Raw genomic sequence first — 11956 nt, 5'->3', positions numbered from 1 at the left:
CCCATTCGCGGGGACAGAGAGAGATGTCGGGACTACAGCGATAACAAAGCATAATCTAGAGTTATAATTTCATTTTTCTCTAATGTCCAAACAGTTTTAATTCTGTAATGTGTAATGCCGCGCACGCTGGAATCGTCACATGGTAGAGCCCTCTCTGAACAATCTGTACATCTATTGAAACCATTAAATGTCTAACTTTCATTTTATTGACAACTGACGATGGCCTTTTTCAGGTACTATACAATGGGCTGACCAAAGGTTTGGTTCCAGGATCGTTCATGTCTCCCTTGAACAACTTCTTGGAAATCCTCCCTGTCACGAATGAGATAAAGGTACAGAATGCGTGCAGCTGTGTGCATGTGAAGATTTGTGCATGTGAAGGTGTGTGCATGTGAAGGTTTGTGCATGTGAAGGTTTGTGCATGTGAAGGTGTTTGCACGTGAAGGTTTGTGCATGTAAAGGTGTGTGCATGTGAAGGTCTGTGCATGTGAAGGTGTGTGTATGTGAAGGTTTGTGCATGTGAAGGTGTGTGCATGTGAAGGTATGTGCATGTGAAGATGTGTGCATGTGAAGGTGTGTGCATGTGAAGGTGTGTGCATGTGAAGGTGTGTGCATGTGAATGTTTGTGCATGTGAAGGTTTGTGCATGTGAAGGTTTGTGCATGTGAAGGTTTGTGCATGTGAAGGTTTGTGCATGTGAAGGTGTTTGCATGTGAAGGTGTGTGCATGTGAAGATGTGTGCATGTGAAGGTGTGTGCATGTGAAGGTGTGTGCATGTGAAGGTTTGTGCATGTGAAGTTTTGTGCATGTGAAGGTGTGTGCACGTGAAGGTGTGTGCATGTGAAGGTGTGTGCATGTGAAGGTGTGTGCATGTGAAGGTTTGTGCATGTGAAGTTTTGAGCATGTGAAGTTTTGTGCATGTGAAGGTGTGTGCATGTGAAGGTGTGTGCATGTGAAGGTGTGTGCATGTGAAGGTGTTTGCATGTGAAGGTGTGTGCATGTGAAGGTTTGTGCATGTGAAGTTTTGAGCATGTGAAGGTGTTTGCATGTGAAGTTTTGTGCATGTGAAGGTGTGTGCATGTGAAGGTTTGTGCATGTGCAGTTTTGTGCATGTGAAGATGTGTCTATGTGAAGGTGTGTGCATGTGAAGGTTTGTGCATGAGAAGTTTTGTGCATGTGAAGGTGTGTGCATGTGAAGGTGTGTGCATGTGAAGGTATGTGCATGTGAAGGTTTGTGCATGTGAGGTTTTGTGCATGTGAAGGTGTGTGCATGTGAAGGTGTGTGCATGCGAAGGTGTGTGCATGCGCAGGGTTGTGTTTGTCTGTGAGGAGGTATGGTATACGCATGTGGGAAAGACGAACGACAGCTTTGACCACTATGCTAACCTACAGGCCCACCAAAGAAATCAGCAGAGAGAAAACAAACTATGGAATATTTACCCATTTTAAATAGACATTACCATAAAAATTACACACAAAATACGATCCCTATTAAGTAATTCACGCAGACCGGCAATAAACCGAGTGCAGACGCACTTTACTGTGTTTGGTGCCATTGAATATGTACTGTTTTTTAATCATTACGATACAACTTCATTGGGATCGTGTCTTCTTTGTTATTTGTGCTATTTAAGTATCACACATTTCATAGTTTGGTTTCTCTCTGCTTGTTATCATTGGTTGGCCTGCAAGGCATGTTGATCTATGTGTGCATGCGTGTTTCCTTGACCCTTTAAATCATGCCTACAGACTCCTCACAACAGGACCGCCTCCGTGGTCTAGTGGTAGAGCGTCCGCCCGGAGAACGGAAGGACCGGTGTTCGATCCCCGGCCGCGCCATACCAAAACACGTCAAAAGTTGGTACTTGTTGTTACCCTGTCTGGCGCTCGGCATTAAGGGGCTAGAACATCGACTGGTCGGCTCAGAGTCTGGATTCTGTGCCCGAGTGGGGTATTCATGTTAAACTGCGGCATGGTATCTCAGTGAGCTAGCACTATAAATCGGCATTAGTCCAGACCAGTACAAGCAGCCAATCACATCGCTACACACGTGCAATAATCTTGGACGCGACGTTAGACTCCATTTTATCTCACCTCCTCATAAAATACCCTATACACTTTTTATGCAGGCTGGCACGTCCCTGAATGTGACCATTCTATCAAACAAGCCCATGCCAGATCTGCATTACCAGGTTAGTGTACAGTAGATGGAACTAATATATTTTAATGTTTAAATCAACGTTAACTGTTAATAGTTTCATATCGTTTTGTCTGGAAAGATAATAATAGGAAATTAACTCATTCAACCTTGACAACATTGTGTATCCATTTTACCTCGTATCTATTGTCATATTGACAGGTTAAAAATTATAAAACAGGCCTACACATTGATCAGGCCTCAGTCCTCACTCTACAACTTGATCATGGGAACGGCAGGTCGGATGTTAAATGCGGACAAATCGAATCATATAAATTAGTTACTATTTCAGATATTGCACGTGTCTGTGTTATTTGGGTATGAAACTGCTAGATTGATATAATGAATAAAAAATAAGTTACAGACAAGTAAAGTGGGTTTTGAATAAATCAAATTTTGATGACCGCATGTTGGTTTGAGTTTTAGTCTACATTTAAAGCTTTGACATTATGTAATCAATGTAAACTACTGGGCTTTTATGGTACTATTCATATAAATAATACACAACGGCATACCAGAAAGTATTCATCCATGTTTGATGATGGTTAAAAATGAAACAAACGAAAAATGGTTATTCGATGGTGATATATTTGTTTCGGGTATCATAGTTGTGTTTTGGACGTTAAGTGTGCAGTGTTTCGGTGGCTGTTTTCAACCTAGTAACGTGTTGATAACTTGTGTAATGTATTGGTCAAATCCAAATGTTCATGTGTACAATGTCTTTTGCCCATCAGTTACATAATTGGGCATATCATGCAGTGTAAGAAATCCCTGAGAAAGGTGTTTGGTGGTTTACATGCGGAATATGACAATTGACCACTGGCAGAGGGAAGACACTGTTTTGAAATATAGTATTACGAGGTACACATTAATGTTTAAGATATGTTTTATCAGATCTTTGTCCGAGACGAGTCTGTGGAGGATGGGATATTTCATGTCAACAATAAGAGCATGGCGACGATGACGATCCCTGTGACGCAGCTGATGTTCCCCAGAGCCCATGTCCTCGTGTACCACTTCCTTGACGACGGAGAAGCTGTGGGAGACATAACGTCATTTGACGTAGGGAACTCTGCGAAAAACAAGGTTGGTATTTTTATATCGTGTTCCAAACAACAATGAATTGAATATATTTGCTTGTTTAAACAATAGCTACCACTGAACACTTGAGTGATTTAATATCGATTTGAACAGTATTTCAGTTACATCACGGCGTGTCAGTTTTGAGAAATCTTAGACATTTACCACTTTGGTGAAACTAACGAGCACATGTATCCTACCGAAAATCTGCAACTGAATCTGTATCTCGAAACCACGATCATAGGTTTCTGGCACGACTAATATACGCTGCACTTACTGCGAATTGCGAAGTTACTTCTTTTTTATTGGGCACGAGTGGCACAGGTACAGTCGTTTAAGACGCCGCTGATCGCCTTGTCATGACGATAACCGTCAGGCCTATCCTTCGGTTATCTCGTTGACACGTCGAGGTATGATTTAACACGGCGTTGGACCAAACGCACTCACTCACTCACTCACTCACTCACTCACTCACTCAGTTGAAGGTGGAGTTCAGTAAGAGTCAGACTCGTCCCGGGGACAACGTCAACCTCCAAGCTAACGGCCCTGCGGGGGCTACCATCTACGTCACAGCTGTCGACAAGAGTGTTCTCATCCTGGGCAATAATAACGAAATGACACGATCAAGAGTAAGTTAATGACAAGAAATTAGTATTCTTATTCTATTTAGAATTCTGGAATGTAATATATTAGAAAGCTAGTGAAACAAATTTCATATATTTCCCTTTATATTGACATAAGCTTGCTCATGAAAGGTGTATAGTTCTGTGATCCCATGCTAATTTCACGATATGATTAATAGAAGCAGTGCGACAATAACGAAACTTCCGTATAAGAAAATCTTTATTAAACAGCAAATATGGTTATGGAGTGGGTTTACGTGCCTGGACGTTGATTTGTCACCACCAAAAGATCAAACGCCATCTGCAATATCACTACTACAGCTTCTGACCAATTGCTGCTACAGCTCGTGCTACTATACAATTTAATGGAACTTTAACACTTTTATTAAGTACACCAACAAATTGCTGGAACACTACGTCACCCCGGATGACAAAACAACGGATGATATCCTGACGGTAAGAGGTCGTTCACCGCAATTTCCTTCACATTTGTGTACATATATTAAAACGTCAGACTTACTCCCTCCTACGTAGGACTTAGTATCTCCTCCTACGTAGGACTTACTACCTCCTACGTAGGACTTGGTATCTCCTACGTAGGAGATACTAAGTCCTACGTGGGAGATACTTAGACAAACAAACAAAATGTCACCGTGGCCCTACTACGCTTCCGTAGATATGTATGATAAAAGGTTTCGTAATAATTTTTATTACGAACTAACGAGAGAAAAATAACATATATTTGTACAGTCCCCACACATGGCGGTCTTCACTGAAGTAAGTTGACGTTAAACGTCTTTATGCTATCACAGCACATAGTATCTAGGCGTCCATAAGGTCCCTTTTCTCCTTGTGGGTCACATACATGAACACGATCTTATAAATGTATATTAAATATATTTTGAGAGGAAAATAATGATTCCTTCTCGGACATGTCAAAGTAATATTTATCTGTGCGTTGTGTAAAGCTTGTTCGTGGACAAGAGAGAGAGCTGAGGCAAAAACAGTTCATTTTATCTCAAAACTTAACACCCAAATGGAATATCATTGTATGAGAATACATAATGACGTTTCCCTTAGCTTAAGGCGTTACAATAGAACATTTAAGAATCTTTTCAGTTTTTATTTAACCATCATGATGTGTGTTTGAACTGTATTATTTCAGCACGAGGGCATACATATTATTGTTAGCCAAACAGGTTAGTTTCATCAGACATGCAATCATAACATTGTTACTATACTGAACCAAATTAAAAACTTCACAATCCTAATTTTTTAACATTTTGACCAGTTATCATTGTGGGCCCTTATTGTGTATTTAAACAGGAATGGCCACGTACTGTCTTCAGATAACACCCGTTTTTGTGCAGATGAATCGATCAAAATCATGTGCACAGCACTATAGTGACAAAAGTGGTTTTTCACGTGCAACTGGTCACGTGGCCATAATACCGCACGTGTTTTCAGCCATACTTGTTAGCAGTCATTAACAAAAACAGAAAAACACAAGTAAACAAAAGTCTTTACGGCCATTTGTCATGCCACGCCTTTCAAATGTGCAACGTGAACGTGCAATCGGCATGTTGCAGAGGGGAACGTCCGTAGCTGAAGTCGCAAGGACGATGGGTTGTAGTCGACGGACTGTTTATGATTTACAGACGCGTCTACAGCAAACGGGTACCACCGCTGATCGCCCTCGGCCATGCAGAGGATCGTCAGATTGTCTTACGTCACCTCCGTAACCGATTTTTGACGACTACATCAAACAGAAATGAACTGTTTAGGGATAGACTGAGTGCGCAAACTGTTCGAAACCGTCTGAGAACTGCTCACCTTCATGCACGACGGCCATACTGCGGGCCGATTCTGACTCAATTACACAGACGTCAACGTCAATTGTGGGCACAGCGACACTTACGATGGACTCAGAGGAATTGGAATCAAGTCGTCTTCAGTGATGAATCCCTTTTTAATCTTCGATTTGCTGATGGTAGGGCGAGGATGTGGAGGCGCCGTCATGAACGTTACGCCCAGTGTTGTGTACAGGAAGTTGACAGGTGCTTTCTGTGGCAATGCACGTTCCAGGCTTCTTGTCATCCGTGGCAACCTCAACGCTGCTTCTTGCCGCGACCAGGTACTGGCACCAGAACTTCTGCCTTTTATGGCAGCACATGGACCCGGTTTGATCTTCCAACACGACAATGCCAGACCCCACACAGCAATTTTGACAAGGAATTTCTTTCAGAATGCGGGAGTCAACGTCATGGACTGGCCGTCAAGGTCTCCCGACCTCAATCCCATCGAACACGTCTGGGATGCTCTTGGCAGAAGTCAGCACAGAATTTGCAAGATCTTTGAACCATTTTGCAGCAACAATGGCGTCGTCTTCCCAATCATATGTCCACAAGCATCACACGGTCCATGCGGAGGCGTTGTGTGGCAGTTGTCAATGTACATGGTGGCCATACACGCTACTGAACTTGTGTGCCATCAGATTCTCGTGCTTGGGACTTATGGTTACAACCGTTAATTAAAATCCTTTTTTGGACATTAATGATTAAAAATTACCTTCTCTGATACATTTGTCCGTTGTATATCATATATGGGATTACTTTTAAAAATGTAAAGTTTTTAATTTGATTCAGTATATATGGTCTTAAACTTCACATGCAGTCATGACTATGAAATACTATGTTTACTGTAATCTTCATTTACGTCATTTATGAATTATGATAAACGCGTATGACTTAATAAGCATACTTCACACCTTTGCTGGAAATAACGAGATATAAAAATCTCAGAAAATTAATAAATAAGACGTGTTTTGCTATACTGAACAATATTTACGCCATGATAAATTATCTTCTTTTTCTTGTTATTCATGTGTTATCTGTTGAATATTACTGCTGTCTTAGATATCAACGAATGCTACTTCCGCCCGTGTCTCCATGGTGGCACGTGCAGTGATAGTCTCCCTGGTTACGCATGTCACTGCCCTGTTGATGTCACTGGGAAGAACTGTGAGAGCTTCATGGGTACAAGTATATTCAAATTGTCATGTACACGCAAACATATGTTGATCAATACATGCATATGCATTATGGTATGTCAATACAAGTGGTTATATACATCTAGATGTGCAATGGAATGTCCATAAATGTGGTTATATACATGTACATGGATATGCGTAATGGTATGTCCATACATGTGGTTATATACATGTATATGCGTAATGGTATGTTCATACATGTGGTTATGTACATGGATATGCGTAATGGTATGTCAATACATTTGGTTATATACATCTAGATGTGCAATGGAATGTTCATACATGTGGTCATATACATAGATATGCGTAATGCTATGTCAATACATGTGGTTATATACATGAATATGCGTAATGGTTTGTCCATACATGTGGTTATATACATGGATATGCGTAGTGGTATGTCCATACATGTGGTTATATACATGGATATGCGTAGTGGTATGTTCATACATGTGGTTATATACATGGATATGTGTAAGTGTATGTCCATACATGTGGTTATATACATGGATATGCGTAGTGGTATGTTCGTACATGTGGTTATATACATGGATATGTGTAAGTGTATGTCCATACATGTGGTTATATACATGGATATGCGTAATGGTTTGTCCATACATGTGGTTATATACATGGATATGCGTAGTGGTATGTCCATACATGTGGTTATATACATGGATATGCGTAGTGGTATGTTCATACATGTGGTTATATACATGGATATGTGTAAGTGTATGTCCATACATGTGGTTATATACATGGATATGCGTAGTGGTATGTTCGTACATGTGGTTATATACATGGATATGTGTAAGTGTATGTCCATACATGTGGTTATATACATGGATATGCGTAATGGTATGTCCATACATGTGGTTATATACATAGATATGCGTAATGGTATGTTCATACATGTGGTTATATACATGGATATGCGTAATGGTATGTCCATACATGTGGTTATAAACATCTAGATGTGCATTGGTATGTCCATACATGTGGTTATATACATGGATATGTGTAAGTGTATGTCCATACATGTGGTTATATACATGGATATGCGTAATGGTATTTCCATACATGTGGTTATATACATAGATATGCGTAATGGTATGTTCATACATGTGGTTATATACATGGATATGCGTAATGGTATGTCCATACATGTGGTTATAAACATCTAGATGTGCATTGGTATGTCCATACATGTGGTTATATACATGGATATGCGTAATGGTATGTCCATACATGTGGTTATATACATGATATGCGTAATGGTATGTCCATACATGTGGTTATATACATGTATATGCGAAATGGTATGTCAATACATTATATGTTAGTTTTTCATTCCATTGTCGAATGTTGTCACGCCCAGGTTGTCGCCTTTACCCCTGCCAACATGGCGGTACATGTCAGCACATCCAGTATGACCCCTGGTACACCTGTATCTGCCCTCACCTTATCACCGGGACAAACTGTGAACATGTCACAGGTGGGTAAGAACCTTCTCTTCGTCGTACAAAAGAAAATGATCCTTTAACTTTGTAGGTGACGCCATATCAAACCTGATATTGGAAACTGATTTTATAAGACACTAAAGTCTTGTGCTTCGCCGTCACAGCTAAACATAGAGTGTGGTGAATATAAAGCAAATGACATTGCGATATCTATAGTTATATCGATGTCTTTTCCGGCCGAGAAATGTATGAATGTTTCAACTGTGGGACAAAAATAACCGCATTCTTGAGTTTAGTAGCATGGGTATCAAGTGGTCAGGCTCTATGACGTGGGTGATTGTGTGCCATTGAACACCCACGTCATGGATCGTTGATTATGGTGTCAAACACTGTTTTTTCTGACCCATCTTATTTACAGGGCGATGTAAAATAGAGGTATTATCGCTGATTGGCGTAAAACTGCACACAACATGAAGTTTGACACGACATCCGTGACATGACACATTCAGAACAATGCCTCTGTGTTGTATCTGACGGAATGCTTGAATCGTGTCTCTAACAGAATGATTCTATGCTGTACTTACTGACTGCATCTATGATGTATCTGATATAACATTTCTTTGCTCATTTGACGGAATGTTTCAATGTTGCGTCTGACAGAATGTTTCTATGCTTCACCTGACAGAATGTTTCACGATGCCTTGCCAACATGGCGGAAGCTGCGAAGTGACCTCTTCTGGACACACTTGCCATTGTAACCTGTACATTGAGGGGGACGACTGTCAAACTATAACAGGTACTTTACTGTAATATAGGTTAGACTATTTATTAGACTAGATTATGTCCCGAATGGAATAGTTTTGCCTGTCTCATGCTTAGCTAAGATATGAAATGGGAGTTTTGTATCACTGATCGGGTCGTCGTGATATATTTTGCATATTGCTGACTGTGGCGTTAAACAACATTCATTCACGTAGATCGATCAGCTGCGTGACCTGGGTGTGTATCATTACACGGCGACGTTCATTGCTGCTCACACTATCAACCTCTGGTTTGGATAATCATTTACCCGATCATACTATGTACAAACCGCCTCCGAGGTCTAGTGGATAGAGCGTCTACCCTGAGAGCGGAAGGTCGGTGGTTCGATCCCTTGTTTAATTAACACAAGAACTGGTTGGGTAGGAGTCTACTCTATAAAGTGTGGAACCTAGGCAAACTGTGGCAATACCATCTCAACTGGCTAACACTGTAAAACCCCAATTACCCGGACTACTACAAATAGACACACACATGTGCATACACGTTGCTATGTAAGTGAAATAACCTTGAACTCGACTCAAATCCCGTCTCATTTCACCTCACAATGCACAAGACATCAAGATCAAGTTTCAGATGCTTTCTTAAATTTATGTTTGGGCTTAATGATGAACAATGAAATAATGAACATGGATAAAACAGTTTCGTACAATCAAATTCATTCTTTTTTTCAATTTGCAGTTTACCATTCGCAAAGGGGATCGGGAATAATACCAATTTATCAGATGACCTATGCGTGAATGAAATAAAATGAAACAAAACCGTTATTTTTCTCCGAAAAGGGGCACGTATTTCCCTTCCAATAAGAATCCACGTTTCCATGTATTGAAGACGTAACTAATTTTGACGCTAAAACATTGGTCGCTTTCCAAATAGTCTTATCATTTAATCATCATTCCAGAGTGTTTCCATCAGCCCTGTCAGAACAACGGTACCTGCACCGTGCTCCCGTCAGGGCATAGATGTCAATGTCCTAAATACATCGTTGGCGACAACTGTGAGGTGGTGACAGGTAAAGATGTATTCGTTTGTAAACATCTGAGCTATGCAACACAAACATAGGGGCAAAGTTGTTATTAAGACTGTATTAATATGTTTAGAGAGCATTTCTTAGAAGTTGACGGATAACAAAGTAGACGTAATTCATGGATAATAAAACAACTTCTTTTTTTCACTTTGATCCTAATTCCGACAACTTTATCCTTGCTTGGTATTGAGGACGTACATGTAAACATTAAGCTTATATTCTTGAAAGAAGGGTGGGATCAGTGAGTCTTTTTAATTTTGGGTTAGCTCATTAATACCTACAATTCATTTTTCTTAAGTAAGAACAAGTTTTACAACATAACCGGCTTGTCCAGCGAACAATATTTACAATATATCCAACTAGACCAGCGGACAATATATACAATATAACCAACATGTCCAGCGAACAATATTTACAATATATCCAACATGTCAAGCGGACAATATCTACAATACATCTTACTAGTCCAGCGAACTAAATTTTAATATATTTCTAACATGTCCAGCGAACAATATGTACCACATATCCAGCATGACCAGCGAACAATGTTTACAATTTATCCAGCATGTCCAGCGAACAATATTTACAATATATCCAGCATGTCCAGCGAACAATATTTACAATATATCCAACATGTCAAGCGGACAATATCTACAATACATCTTACTAGTCCAGCGAACTAAATTTTAATATATTTCTAACATGTCCAGCGAACAATATGTACCACATATCCAGCATGACCAGCGAACAATGTTTACAATTTATCCAGCATGTCCAGCGAACAATATTTACAATATATCCAGCATGTCCAGCGAACAATATTTACAAATATATCAAACATGTTCAGTCACCTACTTTTACAGCGACTAGTATCCAACATGCCCAGCGAATAATAATCTGTTTTAATCTGAGGCCAAGTTATTTTCTGGAACAAATTTCTCACAGGTGAACGATTGCATTTTGCTGACTCTGTGGTATTTTGGGTTTAGACTGTTATTCCCGACCTTGTCAAAACGGAGGCACCTGCCAGATGACGTCACTCGGGTACACCTGTATTTGCTATAGGTCCAACACTGGAATGAACTGTGAATCTTTCACAGGTGAGATAAAACTACAGAGTTTAAAATATAAAAATCCTAGTGAAACTACTATTAATACCTGGTCGTAAATTAACCACCAGTACAATATTGAACTAAAAAAAGTATGTCTGTGAATCAACAAATGAGTCTTAATATGTGATTATTCATAATACTGATAGACCATAGGCCTATATTGCATGTAATATTGTAATGGGTGTATATACATTTATAAGGTAACTCATGTGGTATGCAATATGTAAATTGATAGTTGTTTCGTTATTACCATATTGTTACTTGACATTAACGCAACAAATTTCTGTAAACTTGGATAACGGATATAATATTTATCAATTTACTGTTTTCTGAGTTCAACATACAACGGACAAAGTAGTAAGAAATGGTATTCACTTTCTACAGTGTTTAAATCACAAAACTTACAAATTCTGTGTTCTCTCACGATCCCTATATATCTTCCCGTCTCGATATAGAGTTCGTGTGAACCACATCTGAATCTTGCATGTGCAATTCGAAATGTTTTTAGTATTACATTTAGTTAGTATTTAAGTATTTAAAAAGGGAATAACTTGGATAAGGATAAGGAAAAATAACAATTTTGAATGAAC

At 39.6% G+C, this 11956-nt stretch overlaps 1 protein-coding gene across 1 annotated transcript in view; it reads left to right on the top strand.

The window, feature by feature from the left end:
- Positions 1–278: 278 nt before the first annotated feature.
- Positions 279–11956, top strand: part of LOC139454328 (CD109 antigen-like) — a 28939-nt gene continuing 17261 nt past the window's right edge. Inside the window, exons 1-10 of the mRNA XM_071235963.1 lie at positions 279–332; positions 2129–2191; positions 3091–3282; positions 3756–3905; positions 4290–4355; positions 5065–5098; positions 6815–6934; positions 8327–8443; positions 10129–10239; positions 11244–11354. Of these exons, the coding sequence (XP_071092064.1) occupies positions 279–332; positions 2129–2191; positions 3091–3282; positions 3756–3905; positions 4290–4355; positions 5065–5098; positions 6815–6934; positions 8327–8443; positions 10129–10239; positions 11244–11354 (1018 nt within the window). The remainder of the gene's footprint in view (positions 333–2128; positions 2192–3090; positions 3283–3755; positions 3906–4289; positions 4356–5064; positions 5099–6814; positions 6935–8326; positions 8444–10128; positions 10240–11243; positions 11355–11956) is intronic.

Source organism: Haliotis cracherodii, unplaced genomic scaffold (assembly GCF_022045235.1).
Source record: "Haliotis cracherodii isolate W230 unplaced genomic scaffold, xgHalCrac1.p SCAF_1, whole genome shotgun sequence".
Classification (NCBI taxonomy): Eukaryota; Metazoa; Mollusca; class Gastropoda; order Lepetellida; family Haliotidae; genus Haliotis; species Haliotis cracherodii.
The sequence above is the reverse complement of the archived record's forward strand: the minus strand, read 5'-3'. Positions and strand labels throughout refer to the sequence as shown.